The 18,499-nt window shown below is 45.8% G+C and overlaps 1 protein-coding gene across 1 annotated transcript in view; it reads right to left on the bottom strand.

Annotated features, from left to right (window-relative positions):
• Serinc5 (serine incorporator 5) overlaps window positions 1-18,499 on the bottom strand; it is a 98,798-nt gene that overhangs the window by 35,248 nt on the left and 45,051 nt on the right. Inside the window, exon 2 of the mRNA XM_060377780.1 lies at window positions 17,252-17,419. Within this exon, the coding sequence (XP_060233763.1) occupies window positions 17,252-17,419 (168 nt within the window). The remainder of the gene's footprint in view (window positions 1-17,251; window positions 17,420-18,499) is intronic.

Raw genomic sequence — 18,499 nt, 5'->3', positions numbered from 1 at the left:
TCATATACACTCTGCTCTCCTTTATCTGGAAAACCCATTTCCTTGGAGTCATCTACCAGCTCTGGCTTTGAACAATCTCTCTACCTCCTCTCCTGGCTTCATCGTGCCCTGACTTCTTCCTGTATGTTCCTTTTCTCTACTTCCTGTGCCATAACCGGTCCAGCTAAGTGACCACAAATCTTCGGAAACCATGAGCCAAAACGATTAATTCCTCCCTTAAGGTGTGTCTTTCAGAAGTGCACCAATGTAAATGGGATGACAAACAAAAGGACTGCTTCAGAGCTCTAATCCCAAACAGAAGCCACCGCTAGGAACAGTACCGGCGACAGGAATGCTGCTTTACATCAGCAAAAACTAGATTTATAAAGCAGAACTTGACAACTTCACTTAGACCATTTCACTTATATAGAACTTCCTTTTTAAAGGTTTATGGATTTAGCCAGAAGGTGGTGGCCCACACCTTTAATCCCAGCACTTGGGGGAGGCAGAGGCAGGTGGATCTCTGTGAGTTCGAGGCCAGCCTGGTCTACAGAGTGAGTCAAGGGCAGCCAGGGCTACAACGAGATACCCTGTCTCAAAGAAAAAAAGATGTGTTTAGTTTTATGTGTATTGAGTGTTTTGCCTGCACATATGGCTGTATACCACATGTGTGCAGTGCCAACACAGTACAAAAGAGGCATCAGAAACCGTGGAACTACATGATTGCCAGCAGCCGTGTGGGTGTCAGGACGCGAGCGCTAGTCTCTGCAAGAGCAACAGTCTCTTTGAACAGCTAATACCACGTTCCAGCCCTTGTGGCTCACTGGTCTTGCTGTCTGTCTCTGTTTCCTCTTTCCCTTCCTTCCTTCCTTCGTTTTTCTTTTTTAAGGGCAGGGTGATGTTGGCCTAACAGTAATCCACCTGTCTCAGCCTCCCAGATGCTGGATTATAAAGCCTGTCTGTTCTCAATTTGAGCACACAACCCCATGAACTCCCGTCCACACCATAATTCATGCACACTGGCATACTCCAGCCCATCTTTTACCTTTACCCTCCTCCCACCTCCTACCCCTTTCCTTCCTTTTATTCTCCGGCAGGTACAGACTTCTCTGTCACCACACCCAGTAAACCCCTCCCTGTTTTCTCCAGTCAGGTTCTACTGTGGCGGAAGGCGTCAGGAGAGTATCAAAGGGTGTGGCATTGCAAATGTGGTCCAAACTAAAAGTGGGCAAATAACCCCTGTTCCAAAGACTAACCAAGCCTCCTTTATGCTCTGTGGGTGACTTAGCACAGTTAGCCTTCAATAAGTGGTAAGTATTTTTAGGCAATAACCTTCAAGATGAACAAGCCAAGATTTTTAACAAGAGGAATTTGCTCTGATTAAATATTTGCTGTTCCAAACTCTATTCCAGTTTTGGGAAAAGAAAACATACATCACACACAGATTCCATACTTGAGGGTGGTACCTCTTAAGTCTACTCTGGGTGCCTGAGGACATCACACACTGAGTCTGTGCTGTTCTGTGCAGGCCTCTGGGAACAAGGGCTTTCTTCCCATCCCACAGAGAATTCAAACTCAAAGCCAAACCGTCAAGTAAGCATAAATAGCTTAGAGGGATTCACAATCCTGACTCCACTGTTCACCTGGGCTGCTTTCACCTTTCCTGTTCTCAATTTCCCTACCTTTAAAATGAAATGATTTTAAAATGTTGCCCAGAACACTCCTCCAGATAGCGCTTATAAGGGGCTGGCTACAGTTCCTGCCCACAGTAGTCACTGCACAAACTCAGGTACTATATAAAATCCAAAAGAAGCAAGAGGGGCTCAGATACATTTAAGGGTCACTGATGGGTATGTCCAACCTAAACAGAGCAAGCTGAGCATCTCATTGTCTGTATTTCTCAGATCCATGCCAATAAAATGAATGGTCCCTGGGTCCTGTAAGATCTGAGTTCCAGCAAGGCACAATGGCACTTGATTCTAGTCCTAGTACTCATGAGGCTGATGCAGGAGTGCCACGGGGTATGGGGCACATAACAGGCTTAAGGATAGGCTAAGCTACAAAGCCAGACCACATCTCAATGCACGAAGGGCTAGGGTCGTCGCTCAGCAGTGGCACACTTACCATACATGTGCAAGGCCCTGGATTTGATCTACAGAACTTGAAAATGAAACAAAAGTTCCAAAAGCATAAACAGAACTCCAAAAGCAAAGTCCATCCGGTAAACACTTCCAAGGCATGGGCAGAGGTTCTAACTTCAGATGAAAGGAACTGGAAACAGCAGGACTGTGATCCTGTCTACAAAGGTGAGACTCCAGCAATGCCCCTGACATGTGCAAAATTGGTTAAGGCAATAGTAAAAATTAAGGCATGAGGAGCTGAGGTGGTGGCTCAGTTGCTAAAGTGCTTGCTATGGCAACTTGATGACCCATCCAAGTGTAGGTCACCAGAACCCATGTCAGGCACTGAGGCACATGACTTCAATCCCAACACTGGGAGCTGAGACAGGGGAGTCTCTAAGGCTTGCTGGGCAAGCAGTTTGGCTGAATCAATAAGCTGAAGGGGCAATGAGAAATCATATTCAGAACAGGTTGGGAACCAAATAAGGACACCTAACATCAACCTGGCTGCCACACATATTTGTACACACAGGCACAAGCACAAGCACCTACACACAACATGCACACACACATGTCAACATGTACATACATATATGCCATATGTACACACACAGACACATTCCTGCAGGAAAAAAAAATAGATTCTTTGGAAGTGGTTCTCACAGAAATGGAAGGGAAGATGAGAGTCACATGGCTTCAGAGATGAAAATGTGATATTAGCAAAGCTAATTAGCCTTACATTTCATCCTATCAAATTTCTGGAGCTTCCAATGAAATCATACTGCTGAGAAAGCTCTGGGTAGCTCGGCTTGAGCGATAAATTAACTTGAAGAAACTAGAAAAACAAGATCTAAAAATTCTTTTTCATCATTCCTCACTTGAAAAGAATGCTGGAATGGGAGCATGGGGATGTCTCTCTCTCTCTCTCTCCCTTAGTCTCCACTTCAGGCTCCCTCAGATTTTCTCATGAAGTACCGCTGACAGCAGATGTTAGCCTGTCTCACAGAGTACAACAGCTGTGAGGCAGGAATACAGCGCCAGCTCCACCCTCTCCTGGATGGAGTGTACAACCAGGGCTCTTTCCTCAGTGTAGTTACAGCCCTCTGGGGAGCCTAGGAATGTTAAAACAGCAACACCAATTAGGTGGTTGGGCTAGGTAACTGGCCATTTTTCTTTGAGAAAGTTTCTATATATTGTGTTTTTATTAAAAGCCAAAAATATGGGTGGGGGGATTAAAAATCCATGGTCTAGTTTTACCTGACCCTACTACCTTTCAAACCAGGAGTGTCAAGTCTTCAGAGAACAAAAGTATGTAGGCAGACTAACAATATAGTTCACACAAGTTCTCTGTTTGTGGCTAGAATCATCAAATAGCTAGAAAACAGTTCTAACTAAAGTGTTAAATAAATAAGTCTTCAGTCCAAACAAGAAAACTCACAGCAGATGAAGCAGGGGCAAGAAGGGCTCTTCCAGACACAGAATGAAGTCAGTGAAGTTCACCCTCCATTGACAGAGATTAGGTAAAAATGAAGACAGAACACGGGGCACTGATTCTGAACAAGAAACAGGAGTAAATCCCTGTGAAGAACAGTGAGAAAGGGCCAGAAAAGATGGTGTCCTGCTAGATGCGACATCATCTGTGAATAAAGGCACAGGCACCTGGGACAAGGGTTCCCAGGCCATCACAGAAGTGATCCCAGCAACAGCAGCACAGAAATTCATTTAATGACAGCCTGTCCTAGAGGTGCTGGTATCAAGAGGAAGTGCGGGTGGATGGTTCCACAAGGGTGCCCCAGATGAATGACTGTACTAGAGGGGATAGGCTCGTTGGTACATGCCTGTGATTCCAGCAGGTGGGGCACAGAGACGGGGGACGCCTCAAGTTCCAAGGCCAGCCAAGAAAGAGGTGAGGATTTCAGGGTGTTCAGAGTACACACGGCAAAGGAGGGAACCTGTAGGAGTCAACTCTCCCGAGAGGATGGAGCAGAGGAATGCCAGCCCTAAGCACAAAGAAATGAGCACTCAGGGGTGCTACACACCCTGGTGACAAAGCTCCCTGCGCTAAGCAGGGCAGCTAAGGTCCTCCAAGGTCCAGCTAAGGTGTGGTCCATCAAAACAGACACCATGGCATGCCTGGTTGTTTTCTGGGAAGACTGTAAAAACTCAGTCATGTCAGGATTTGTATGGGGACTCTATCCCCTACTATACACTACATGACACGAAGGTAGTACAGACACTTTCATCATCTGCTTGCTCCCGCCTACTGTGTGCACAGATTATTCAGGCCATGGGGACACAAGCATGGAATAAAACAGGTTTAAGGTCCATATTACAAGGCTGAAGTGTAGCTTAAGCGGCAGGCTACTTGCCTGGCATACACAGGCTTTCAGACTGGCATTCCCCCGTGCTCATTCTTACATTCCTCACTACTCCTTTGTCCCTGTGGCACTTGAAATAGATACATGAAATGATTCTTTGCCCCATAAATTATTTCCATTTATATTTCATGATTCCACATAGAACCACAGACACTAAACTATGTGTGCCAGCTGAGGATGAGGTTCCCGTAGCCCTTACCTGCAACATAAGCCAGAGCTCTAGTTACAGAAGCACTGAAGCTGGTCTCAGAGAAAAGGGGAAGTAGCCATACGCGCCCTGCATGGAGTCGCTGGGGCTCTAAAACTGGAGAAAGAAACACGGCAGCCCATAGGCCAGATCCAGCCAGCCTCCCATTTATGTTAATAAAGTTTTAGTGGAATGGGGCCATCCTCATTTGTTGGCACCGTTTGGGCCACTCTTGTACTTCAATGGACGCCCAGAGCCTGCAGCATTTACTAGCAGACATTTATGAGGAAAGCCTGCCACTAGCACGCTTAACACACAACAGTTAACTGCTGAGGTATATATTTACACTTCCATGGCTGAGTGGCAACTGTGACCATTCACTGTGCCCGCCAGAAGCCAAAGCAGCGGGAGCTGAGAGGGGCACATCTGGGCTAGCTCGGCTCTGGCTCTTCCTTTCGGCCCTCTCCCTCACCATATCTGCCTCACAGAAAAGCTGCTTTTAAGTGAATGAGACTGTAGAACCCTCTGTGTGCTGTTCTTAGCAAGGAAGGAGGATAATTTGACTTTTTGAGGGAGTACACATGGGCAGGAAGGTCCAGTGCTCAGAAGCCTTAAGCAGCATTAGCAGAAACCCTCACATCTGTTCCATCTACCCAGAGCCACAGCCTGAGCAACCAAAAATAAGACCCGCGCTCACGAGAGCTGGCATGTTGACACGTTCATTTTAGACTGGCATGTTGACTGTGAAAAGCTGTCTCACCCACCATGGTTCTGGTTTCCTTAGCCACAGGGAGCAGCCTGAGGTCCTGTGGTAAGGCTCTCCCTCACCTCAGCTGTCTATCCAGACATGCAGGTGGAGTTCACTGGAGTTCACAAGTATGCGCCAAGCAGCTCATTCTCAGGGTCTCCTTTCATACACCCCTCAAGGTACGAGATTACCTGCACACACCATAGACGCTATCTGCCAAGGCCCCTGCACTCCCTTCCTTAGGGGTATAGTGCTCCACAACAACCATACGCTGGTTAGCCTTTAACCCCAGCACACTGCGGGTTTTGGTACCTATACGTACATGAACAGGTAAATCAATGTAAGCAGGAGATTTGAAGGAGTTTGTAAATAATGCACTCAGAAAATGGGCATCACCGTAATCTGTAATCCAAACACTCCAGAGGGTAAAAGACAAAAGGGTCACTTGAGTTCAAAGCTAACCTGGGCTACAAAGTAAGTCTCGGCTAGGCTAATCCGCACTACAAAACAAGACCCTATTTCAAACACACATTCTCTCTGTCTCTCTGTCTCTGTCTGTCTCTCTCTCTCTCTGTGTCTCTATCTCTCTCAATCAAAACAAAGCAAAACATAGAACGTATTCAGGAGCTGGCACTGTGTGCCTATCATCACAGTGCCCACCCGGCACTAAAGTGCTAGAGCAGAAATGTATGCGTTCTAGCACACCCTGAGCTCCATAGCAGCTTCTGCTGCTCTGCACACAGTTAGGCCCTGTTTCAAAACTCCACACCCTCAAAAGAATGTACTGAGACCCAAGTAATATCCTTTATTATGCTTTGTGAAGAACATCAAAGTTAGGCTACATTTATCTCACTTCACCTGCACGTACAGCAGTGCACACCAAACTCCAGCATTTGTGAGGTAGAGACAGAAAGAAGGAGTTCAAGGTTATCCTCAGCTATGTAGTGAACCTGAGGCCAGAATGTTTTCTCCAAAAACAATGGATGCCTAAAACTATGGGCAACTAAGCTGAGTAATATACATACAATTACTGTGATAGAATGAAGCAACAATAGCAATGTAACAGCCAGCCTCACTACTCTTGCACCTGTAGCCATATAAAATAAGAGTTACCAGAGTTGGGTGTAGTGGCACATTCCTAAAATCCCAGCATTTGGGAAGCTAAGGATTACACATTTTAGGACAGCCTAGGATGTAGTGGGAGTTTCAGTTTCTTTCAAAACTCAGTTATACTGATGGCTGCAACTCAAATGTCAATTTCTGTGTGTGTTGTGTGTTCTGTGTATGTTTCTGTGGGAGAGGTTTGCATGTACACACACATGTATATAATAAATTTGCTAATTGAACATAAAAAACAGTTATGTTATGTAAACAGGTTTTTGTTTTAATCCCAAGTGTGCAATATGGGACTGCCTTAGTTTATCCACAACTGAAAACAGCCTAATGTGGCTCGGAGAGGAGCATGGTCGTTGCCAGGTGGAGTTAGTGGAAGTCTAAGGACTATGAGAGAAGTATAAATGCCAGAGCTCAGAGAAAGGAAGGGGCTTTGAGGAGACGGACAGGAGGAAGGCTACTTGTTCGTCCTGCTGAGTTTGCCATTTGCTGTTGCTGGACTGCTAGATAACCTGACGACTGAGACTGGTATTTTCCCAAAGAACCCGATGACCAGAACTAAGTCTAAAAAGGTGCTCTCCTTCCCCTCCTATCCTTCTTTCTCCCCTACCTATGGTTAGAGAGTTGGAGGGGGAAAGGCTAGAGGCTGAAGGAATCCCAAATAAAGTAGAGTTTAAAAGACCTTATCTTAAAAGAGAGCTGTGGGAGGAAAAGGAAGAGAAGAGGTAAGAATAAGTTCCTGGGTTCAATCCCCAGTACCAATAAGCAAATGAGCAAACAAATAAAATAAGGCTGGGCTGGACAAAAGTACCAGTATCACAATACCAGATCTGATAGCCAAGATGGCCACTGAGTGACAGCTGGTGATACAAAGGGATAATTCATATCCAAAGAAGGACAGAGTGGGACACTGCTGCATAATTTAAAGCTTCGGATTGTATATTTCTGGAATTTTCCATGTAATATTTTTGGACTTCAGTTGACCCCAGATATTCAAGACCACAGAAAGCAAAACTGGAGTTAGAGTGCTACTGCCTTCACCACATTTACAGGCTTCTTCCCATCCCCATCTATGTAGCTTCATCTTAGCTGCTTCTGTGTTGTTGTGTCTGCTCCTTCTGGCTCCATTTTTATAACAAGCGATGGTATTCTTTGTAACTGTAAGTACCTGTCTCCTCTATTCATCTGTGCTCTATCGAGGCTAGTCATTTACTAGGTGCTTTTGATGGTTACAGTGAAAGGACTGAGAGAAACTCACATTCTCATATCATTCTCTTATAGACAGGACAACCTTTAAAAAGATCCAGCTAACATCTGGGGTCTTCCAAAGAGTTCCATGCAAGGGATCTGACCACCAAGGACAGTGAGAACTGCCTACTGCTTTATGGCTTCTGGCGAGCTCACAGTCTTTAGACATGAGCTGATCTCAGTCCTTGCAGCACAGCTCCGAGTGCCACATCAAGTACAGAACCAGGACCCAGCTGAAAGGAGCCAAGGCTGGGACTTGCAGGGACTTGCTTCTGGCCTAGTGACCTCACACAAAAAATTACATTGTTTTCAAACCTGTGTGGCTACAGACCCATGCTGTGAAAAGAGGGGACCTAGGGTGGGGCCCACTGCCAGCTCCCCTAACCCTCAGCCCAGAGAAACGCTGCCTGGCTCCTGGTGATCCACATGACCTGAGGTTGTGCATGATAAGGCATACTGACCTGGGATTCAGCTGTTGTTCACAACTTTTGAAACTCATTTAATCTCAGCTGGGTTAAAATACTAAACTTAAAAATTCTCCAGACTCAAAGAACTAGGTTAGCAGCATTTTTCTTTATTTGGTATTATTCTACCAAATAAGCATAATAGGTAGCTGCTGCGAATTCTGCTTGGGGCTTGAACTCAACTAAAAGGACCCTGAGACTGGGTCGCAGCATTCTGACCAAACTCACAGTCAGAGCCAGACTTTTGCATGAATCCCTGCCACTCTGAATCAGGATAAACTGCATGGTGTTTTGCATCAAAGAGAAATATTTTTTACCAGTGATGTTTGGTTTGCTTTTAAAAGACAAACATACAAAACACAACCTGAGGGCCGGTCTCACTTTCCAAGCAAAACACTGTTTTCTATGGGCTACTCTGTTTTCCAATTAGACAACAGTCCTTCTTTGAGTCCAACTTCTGGCTGTAGGACGGGAAGGAGGCAGGTAGGCTGGTGACCTTTCCAGAAGGAATACTTCTTCCTGCCACTGTGTCCAGAGAATGTTCAGGAGTCGAGGAAAGCTCTTGCTTACTAAATGGATATCACTGTTTCAAGAAGGCAGTTCCTAGACAGGCTCCTCTCTGCTCCTGTATCTACAGAATGTTGAGGAGACAGAGGACCAGGCTTGCTTTAGACTAGTGCTATTTCTGGGAGTTATCTGACCAATAAGCAAACCTAGCAACATAAGAAGGAAAACACTAGCCAAGCCACCGGGCACCTGGGTCTCAGTCTCTGCCATAACTAGTGTTTCCAGCCTGGACAAGCCACTGTACTCTGTGGGCCATGGTATCTGTCAGACCACGTAGATGACTAAACTGGCCACTTAGGGCTGTTCTATTCTTCTAGTCTCCTTTATTCTTCCAGCAGTTGATTCCAACTATGTCCTTTAAAAACCAACACCGTTTTCTCTGTGTAACACTTAGTAGGCCCCTGCTTTTTACTATCACCTATCATAGATGTGTGCTGCATTCTATCTTTGTTCATTTCTTTAGTTAGACACTTTTGCTATAGATCTTAGTTCTTAGGGTCCCTGCGACTAGTCCAAGAAGGCGAGCCACTGGAGATGCCAAGTGCCCTGAAGGCTCTGTTTGACAAAGTTCCAGGGATTAGACAACCTGGACTGACCCTACTCTGCCCTTCGTAGAAGTTCGCTACACACCTTTTGCTTGTATTTATACTCCTTACTGTTAAAGGCCTCTCACCAAAAGCTAGAGCTGGGAGAACGTAACAAAAACTGGTGTTAGTAAGAGTAAAGCCAATAGGAGTTCCCTGGGGAAAAGAGCTATGCAGTAAATTGAATCTTTCATAGAACATAGTACTTAGACATATATTTACATCATTAGTAAGTGATATTAGTAAGCATCAGATCTTAGAAAAACCATTAAAGAAGGAAGACTTAGGGAAATCCTAGAAGCTGAAAGATTATAACTGGATCATTAGGTTTTCATGTCCAGCTTCAGAAACAAGAACTAATGGACAGGAAGAGATTTTGATTATACAATTAATAACAAACCTTGGTACCTTCCTGAAGGCAAAGTAATTTTAGAAATCCTGATGTTTTTTTTATTCTTTGCAGGATTATAATAAAGATAGGAATCATACTGAAACAAGGGTTTATGACAAAAACAGAAGAACATTCTGGCTCCGTGAACTGCCTGCCTTCCTTGAGCAGACTTGCAGATCAGGACTTTTCTGATAATGTAGAAAGACAAAGAACAGCTCACCTTTTGCTTAAGCAAAAGGCTGTACAGTATTTTAAAAATCAAATAAAAGTATAGTTGTCTTCTTTTAAATGTAAAAGAAAAGCAAGGGTCACAGAGATTGGACTTCTGTAGAAGATAAATTTGATATAACAGGCAGTAGGAAATAACTTTCAATCTATTAACTCTGTGCCAAATTTAAACAGAGTCAAATAGAGTCATCTTGTCCAGCATTTCTGTAACCACAGGCTTTATGACACCAAAGAAGACACTGGGTTAAAAGAAAAATGATTTTATCAAAATGTTAACTTTTAGTTCTCATGAAATTTGCTGTTTCCTCACTTTAGTTTTCTTTTATTTCAATATGCTTGAGTAATCAAGGAAGATTTTAGAAAAAAAAAAATTTATCCTAAAAGGCTGTGTAATCAATGATTATAATTTTTGAGGAAATGATTTCATGTATAAATAAAGCCTGTGAGAGACACAGGTTGTCAGAGTAGGTCAAGCCATACCAAGATGGGCTTCCTCTCTGTCCCATCTCTCATGAAACAAAACTAAATGGCAGCCTGCATCTGATTCTTTGCCTGCTGCTCTTGCATCCACATACTTCAAAAGCCCTGTGCTCAGCCCGGGCTCAACCCCGGCAAGCCACGAACAGTACTGATAATCACGCCATCACACCTCTGAAAACAGGAGAGAACTAGCTCTTCTGTCAGTCTGCAGTCTTAGACATATGGCATAGAAGAGTCCACTCTTGGAACCGCCAAAAAAGCTTAGCATGTCATCCAAACTAAGTGGACAGCTAAATGCTGCACTTAGCAAGTCCTTCAAAACCCAAGTGAAGTAGATCTGTGGCAGGCCGTCAAGGCAATGGGTGACTCCAAGAAGCTGGGACCAGGCTGATGCGGAAGAAACAGAAGTAGCAAGAGTGCCCTCAGCTCAGCATGTGGTCGGTTACCTGGAGAAGGAACTGAGGGCAGGAGCCTGGCATGGTCTGAGCAGAGTGCACAGCACAGACCAAATACTTCCATGTGCTAGCCGTGGAGTCCGTGATCTGCACAGGACACAAAATAATGAAAGGAAGGAGGAAGGGCGACTCAGCCAATGCGCCTCCCCGGCTCCCATTCTGTTCTGAATGAAGGTATCCCTACCCACAATACTTCACAGAAGATAGCCTGAGGCACAGATGAATGGGCTGCCCCAGGGACAGCAGGGAAAAACTGGTCAGGGTACATTTAAAATAGAAAGAATAATAAGGGTTGACAAAGGTAGAAGAAAGTTGAATATTTACACATCAGTTATATTATGGCAGATGCTGCAAAGGTCCCAAAACAAGGCGAGGGGGCCCAGAAGTCACAAGTTTGAGAAGCTGACCATTCTGTGTGATAGTGGGTAACCTTGGGAATCAAACTAATGCTAAATAATCATTAGTTCATTTTTACCTTTTCCCATACCATCTGTCAATGCCACTGTATGTTAATAAAGACACACAAATTTCTTCTCCAATAAGGTCAAGAACAAGTGAAAATGACTGAGAAATACCTATTTCTAGTTCACCACTATGTGTTTTGAAAGAGTGAATTTTCTGGCTACACAGGATATTCTTTAAATTTACCCCATTAGCCACATTCAAAGGTCCCAAATCCACCTTTGCTTCAAGAAAAATGCAAAACTGTGGCCAGTGCGCACTTGGCACCCACGGTGATAAGAAGACAGAGCAAAGGAAAATGGCAGATGACAGATGTTTCCTAGAGAAAGAGGCCCTGGCTTAGATCCAGTGTCCCACCTTCACCCCATGAGATACAGAGAAGCAGAGGAGAGCCACGTGTCTGCAAGTCCAGAAAGCCAAGTTCTTAGATGGACATACTGCAGGCAAGTTGACAGGGACCAACTAGCGGCAAGCAAGAGGAGTATCTTGTTTCTCAGCCCAGCGTGATGCAAATTAATTTGTAAAGCTCCCACTAGCATGCTTGTTAACTGACCTCCCAGCATGGTAGCCTGAATGCTCATACAAAGGAGCCCAGGTGTCTATTTCGACACATACAACTCCTTCAGAAACAGAAAGTTAATCTAAGAGTTACTAATGCTTAGCATAAACTCTGGGGTACACACACAACCCAGAGTTGCTGTCTCATTACAGCATGTCAGCTCAGCAGAGGAGGGAACTTCCCAGCCAAATCAAAGCCAATCTATACACCTGGCCAGGTGTATGGTTCCAGCAGTTTGTCTACCCTCACTGGAGCTACCTGAATGTGGCTCTGGCCATGAGTCCAGAGCGGGAAGAGAGCCACCATCAGCCTGGCTGCTTTCATCCAAGCCAGGGACTGAGATGTGGCTTTATTAACCCATAGAGCCATGGGCAGAAGGCCCTCACACCCAGATGCCACGCGGTCTTGTCCTGTGTCCTTGGAGGCGAGCCATACACCACAGTGTTGCCAACCCGTGCTGAAAACAAGTACAAAGCCTTTTTACCTAGAAAAAGAAACGAGTCAAAGCCCTCAAGTTGCCACTCAGAACTATCTAGACTCACTTCTGGGAAATAATGTGCAAAATAAAATGTCTGCAGAGATCAGAAGGTACAGGCAAGCATAACACCTTCTAAAAAGGAAGAGGGAACAACAGAAAGACAACAGAGGTTGTAGCAGACTCTCTTCACAACAAAACGAATACTTCTTTACAATTTAAAATTGAAACAAACGTATTACGACATCATGTTCCACACTCCATACACCAAACAAATGAGTTCACAACACTGTTTATGATATATTTGGGTTTTGAAAATTTTAAACGCACCATGTCAGACCCCATCAATCAGAGCAATGCAGTTACTGGTTGGAACACAGGGAGAGTATGAACCTGAGATGTGTAAGGACTGGAGCACTGAAGGCTCTGTCCACACTGGGCACTGAGCCGGGGGAGAGGGGACTGACCTTAGCATACAAGAACCTCCCTTTGTCCTCCCTCCCAAATAACTTCTGGGGAACTCCTTTAATCTCCAGACCAGACAAACAGATCTTGATTTATCAGTGCAAATCTGGAGCCCTTACTCTTTCACCTGCTGTTCCGCTCATGGTCTACATTCTAATGTCTACTAAAGGCCCCAGGCATCAAATAGCCCAAGTTCTGTCCTTGCTTAACTGCCGTGGTGACTGGCAAGAACAGCCTGCTTAAAATGGCTCCTGCGTTCTGACATTCAAACAAAGGCTCCAGGAAGACAGAAACAACATGTTGTGACTCAACCACACAGGAGACCCTTCTCTGAGCCATCGGTCTTGTGGAAAAGGGGGTTTCCCTCATGAAAAGCAGGACCAAGTTGCCTCAGCATCTCTTTGCAGTCCCTTCTCACTGAGATACACAGGCAGCATTCTTAAACCAGAAAGAGGCCCTCCTGTTCTCAGCCCACACACCACAGGCCATGTGATACCGACAGGGCCCTAGCTTAGAGGCAAGAATGGAGGGTGGGAGGCAATGACACACCCCATCCAGGCCACTGTCACCTCTAGCGTTCCCACAGACCAACAAAGCAGGCCAGGGCCAGCAGAAGGCCAGCCTGCGCACCACAAGGAGACCTTTCAGGACCCACCCTCAAGCACCGCCTGAGCATGAGGTCAGTCTGATTCTAGCACCACAGAACAAGCTGACTTTGTGGCCAGAGAGCAGAACCCCGTGAAAGCAAAAGGATTTGTTTTACCCAGAGTGACCTCACTCTCTATGCAGGAAGCCTGGCCAAACCATTTTTAAATAGGTACATTCAGAGGCAGCATGAAGCATTCACACACACCCTGTAAGGCGCTCGGGGTACAACTCCTCTCCCTCCTTCTCCTCTTCCCCCTCCATCTGGTCTCTGGTCCCAAGTCACTCCAGTGAGCTCACTTCTCTCAGTCCCTCCCTGCTCCATATCCACCACACTCGGCTTGGGAATCCACAATGGCTCCACCTTTATCCATGGACCAAAAACCCTTTCTTAAAACTGAAATTCCTGTGGTATCTGGAATGTGACCCACCATCTTTTTTCCTGTCCCTCCGCACATGCCTCGTCCTTGCTCCTTCTCTGCGATTTAGCTACACAGTCCAGTGGTAAAGCATATATTCTGACCACCTCAAATGCCAACTCTGCTTCTAGGTGGCTGTAAGGCCTGGCATAAACTGGCTACATGACTAATTGCTTCCTCACCTGCGGGATAACTATAGCACAAGTGTATACACAAGAACGGTGGTAATGAAGGATGACGACAGGCAAAATACTCAAGCTAAAATCTGGCAACATGGTATTAGCCTATAAAAACCAGCTCCTAAAATACTTATCATGTATATACACCACTTCCTCCATGAAGCCTTCCTGGGCAACACCAGTCAGCATCTTGATTTGGAAGTCCTGTCAGCAGTCAGGATGCACAGATGTGGAAGCGGATGTTAGGAGCAGGAGGAGCAGGTACGTATGGGAATCGGATGTGTAAATTACTATGAAATTTATGCTTCAAGCACACAGCTCTGGCTCCTAAACTACCTGTGCGACTGCAACGGCGGTGCTTCACATCAAGAGACGCCACGTAACAGCGAACCTACAGTGCTGGGTTTCCTCTCGGACCTAAGGCTTTCATTCTACTTGTACCAAAAGCTTAAGAGCAGAGTCTGTCTGTTTCCTACCACAGACAGCTGAGACGCAGAACTCTCACCACAGGGCCGCAGTGGGTCATCAGACAGCTGCTCAGGACAGTTAGAAACAGAGTATTACACTGCTGGAAAAATAAAAGTCGTCTATGGAGGGCTGGGGTAGCTCCGTGGCAGAGGGCTTGCTGAGCCTGTCTCAGGGGAGGGGCATGAATGTGAATGCAGGCACCTGCAGAGGCCAGAAGAGGGTGCCAGATGCCCTGGAGCTCGAGCTCCTTGAGAGCTGGATGAGGTGGGTGCTGGGAACTGGTCCCCTGCCAGCACAGTACGTGCTCCTAACTGCTGAGCCATATTCCCAACCCCATAGGCTCACACTTCTTTCCCCAAGCACAGCAGGTTAAACCCCGGTGCCAACAGGGACTAGGTGGCAAATCTATCGATCAGCACAAAGCAAGGCTGGCATAGACCCCGTCAAGGCAGCCAAGTCCTTAATCTCTTTGCTCCAGACCTCCACAGTATCTTTCCATATAGAACCTCTTACTTTCTACCTTGTTTTAGGCCTCAGAAAATGTTCCGTTTTTTTTTCTGAGTGGCAAACTTTATTCTCATCTAAACATACCATGTCTTCCACTGTGAGGCCTTAATTGGAAGCTTTACAGCAGTTCACTCTCTAATCAAAAGCACACAATTACAATTAAAAATGAATGCATTACCCAATTGGAAGCTCGGTGGGCCTATTCTAACTAAAGGATAGGATAAAAATAAACCAAGGGCCTGTTAAGGAAATGGTTGTTGGGCTGGGATGTATGTCAACAGTAGAAGAATTGCCTAGTGCATGCCAGAACCAAAGGTTCCATGTCCAGCATGGAGAGATGGGAGAAGAAAATGGTTGTTTTAAACCAGAGCATATTTAAAATGACCACAGGGTAGCACAGGGTTTGAGTAGGAGCTCTAGCTGAGGCCATCACCACTGTAAAGGGATACAGAACCAATTACAGGCCTGGCTTCTCTGCCCTCACTGCCTCCTTGGGAGGATGAAGGGCTGAGTGGTAATTTAAAGGGAAATGGGCTTGGACGGCTAAGCTCTCATCTACCACTACCCCTGGGATGAGAGCTGCTGCCCTCTCTTCCTGCCCAGCTGAGCCCTAGTGGAGGAAATTTGTCGTGAACTATGCCAATGGACCACAGGTGAGTAAAGCCAACTGGCTTAGGAGCACAGGAGGAACCCCAGCTTACTACAAATGCAAACTGAATGGTTACACGTGACTTGTTAGGTTAATACACGTAATATCTGGCTTCTGCTTGCTGACATTTTCGTCTTTTCCTTCAAAACCTAGGACAGGAAGAGTCATGCTGTTTGCTGGGCTTTCTTGAGACTCCCACACTCTGGACTCTAATACAGCTCATCGAAAGGCCTACTGTGCAGGAACAGGAAAGGACCCTACAAACATCTCCATAAACATCACATGCCAGGCATCCCCGGGTACACACTGCCCAAGAAATAGCTGTCCCCTCACTCCCAGAGACAACCCTGAACAAGTGACCTGTCTAGGAAAGTTAAAATCATCACAGACTCTCTCCTGGTATCTGTGGTGCTATCCAAGCTGCTTCATCCTTTCCATAAAGCACAGACTAAGGGTTTATAACAAGCTGAGACTTGAAATACCAGCAGCCAGCCTTCTGACAAAGAGACGTGCAGAGTTTTACAAACACAGACAGCCATAAACAAAGTGGAAACCAAATACACCCTCTGACATCAACACTCTCCGCTAACAGCAGCTATGGCTGCCCCACTATTAGGGATAAAGCTCCCAGGGCTGGAAAGATGGCCCAGGGGCTAAGCGCAGTGGCTCAGGCTTGCTGCCTGAGCATGAAAATTTAGATCTTGGATCCTAGCACCTATGTAAAAAGCTGATCACGCCCACACATGCTTGCAGCCTGAGCGCTGTGGGGATGGAGAAGAGTATCACTGAGGTTTGCTGACCGCCAACCACCAATCTAGCTCTAGGTTTAGCGAGAGACCTGGTCTCAGAGGAACAAGGTAGAAAGTGATGAGTAGAGCGCCTGTTGTTCTCCTTCAGCCTCCATGTGCACACCTGTGGATCACACATACACAACACATTCACAGACATACCATACATCAGACCAAACACTAATCAGCTGATTAAAGATCAGGCTGTTGAATGTCTGCTTGGCCTGAAAGCAGTGGACAAGCTTGAGAAGATTCAGAGGCTAGGTTTAGTATTTTGAATGAGAAATGTCCCCCACAGCCTTAGGCATTTGAGCACTGGGTCTCCCACTTGGTTGGTGGTACTATTTGGGGAGACTTAGGTGGGGCATCCTTAGAGGAAGCATGTCACAGGGGGTGGGGAAGCAGGCTAATTAAAAAGCCTTGCCTACTTCCACTCTATTCTCTCTGTGCTCAGGATGTGAGCTCTCAACTTCCTGCTGCCTTGCCTACCACTGCTGTCACACCAACCCACCATAATGGACTCTTATTTCTCTGGAACCATAAGCCGGAGTAAACCTTTTCTTCAATAAATTGCCTTGGTTACCATGTTTTATCACAGCAATAGATAAGTAACAAACCCCAAATCACAGTGTAGTCAAACCCAGTCCTCTGACTTAAGTTTCTCATCCAACTTATCAAAAATCACAAACTTACATGCTCCTTCATCTGCTTAGTCACAGAGGGTGACATCATCACACAGCAGAGGCCGATGACCAGGATGAAGTAGAGTAAATACATGAAGCGGGTGGTTCTCGACTGTCGGGTCTTAGGGCAGCAGCCACAGCAGAGGAAACAGCCAGCAGATCCGCAGCAAGAGGCCAACTAGGAAAGACATAAACATCTCGTCAGAGTGGGCTCTTGTGACTTAGCAAGAAACACAGGTTTTTCAGGGTCATGGAACATGAGCCTCTGAAACCATGAGAATTCCAAGGATGAATAAGGAGTGTCCTGGTATTCTTAAGCCCCTTTAAACCATGCCTGAGTCTTGGTAAGCCCCTCCCCTCGGTCATTCTAGGATAGGGTCTGCCTATCAGGAGAAGTCAGCCGTGGGACATTGCAGGCTGGAAATTTCAGCTGCCTGCTCTCCTCTTGGGAGAGAATAAGTGATTGAGTTGAATGACCAACGGCTGATGATTGAATCAGTTGTGATACACAATGGCATCTCTACAAAACCCCTCGTCAGTGGGATTCAGAACTTCTTTGTTAGTGAGCATGTCCATGTACACTGAGAAGATGTGCCCATCACTGTGGAGACAGATTCTATTGCAGTCGGCACCCTCTGGGGCTCCTCATCCTGTGCATTTCGCTATGTGTTTGTAACCTTTATGGTAAGCAAGAAAACACAGTACAGAGCTTTCCCTAAGCTGTGAGTGATTTTAGGAAATCACTGAAGTAGGTGGAAAGAGTAGAAACGCAGGTTTATACCCAATCAGACAGGCAGACCAGAGGTTCAGATATGACCAGCCTCTGCAGTTGGGACACTCTGTGAGACTGTACCAAACCTGGGTAGTGTCAGATTTGAACTAAATTATAGGAGACCTGTTGGCATCCCATTCAGACCCACTACTTTACAAACGTTTGCCCTGGATTTTGCTTGTGGACCTTCCAGGATACAAGCTGACTATTCTTTTGGTCTTTATAACCACAGGACACGAGTCTGGTGCATGGCAGAGCTTTTGCTAGAGCTAGTCGAATACTGTCTCAAATGATGAGCACTAATGGCTTGTGAGATGGCCAGGAATAAACAGGAAAGGGATTTCCTCAGAAGTACACAGCCATTACACTTAAGAGAAAACAAAGGTTTCTGGGTTCAGCTAACAGCAAAAGCAGTAGCTAAGAACGAGAAAAAGGATTACATGAAAGAAGAAGAACATGAAAAACAAGAAGCTGGACTCAACAATA

The sequence above is a fragment of the Meriones unguiculatus genome, chromosome 2 (assembly GCF_030254825.1).
Source record: "Meriones unguiculatus strain TT.TT164.6M chromosome 2, Bangor_MerUng_6.1, whole genome shotgun sequence".
NCBI classification, from domain to species: domain Eukaryota; kingdom Metazoa; phylum Chordata; class Mammalia; order Rodentia; family Muridae; genus Meriones; species Meriones unguiculatus.
This window is presented reverse-complemented; position numbering and strand designations above follow the sequence as displayed.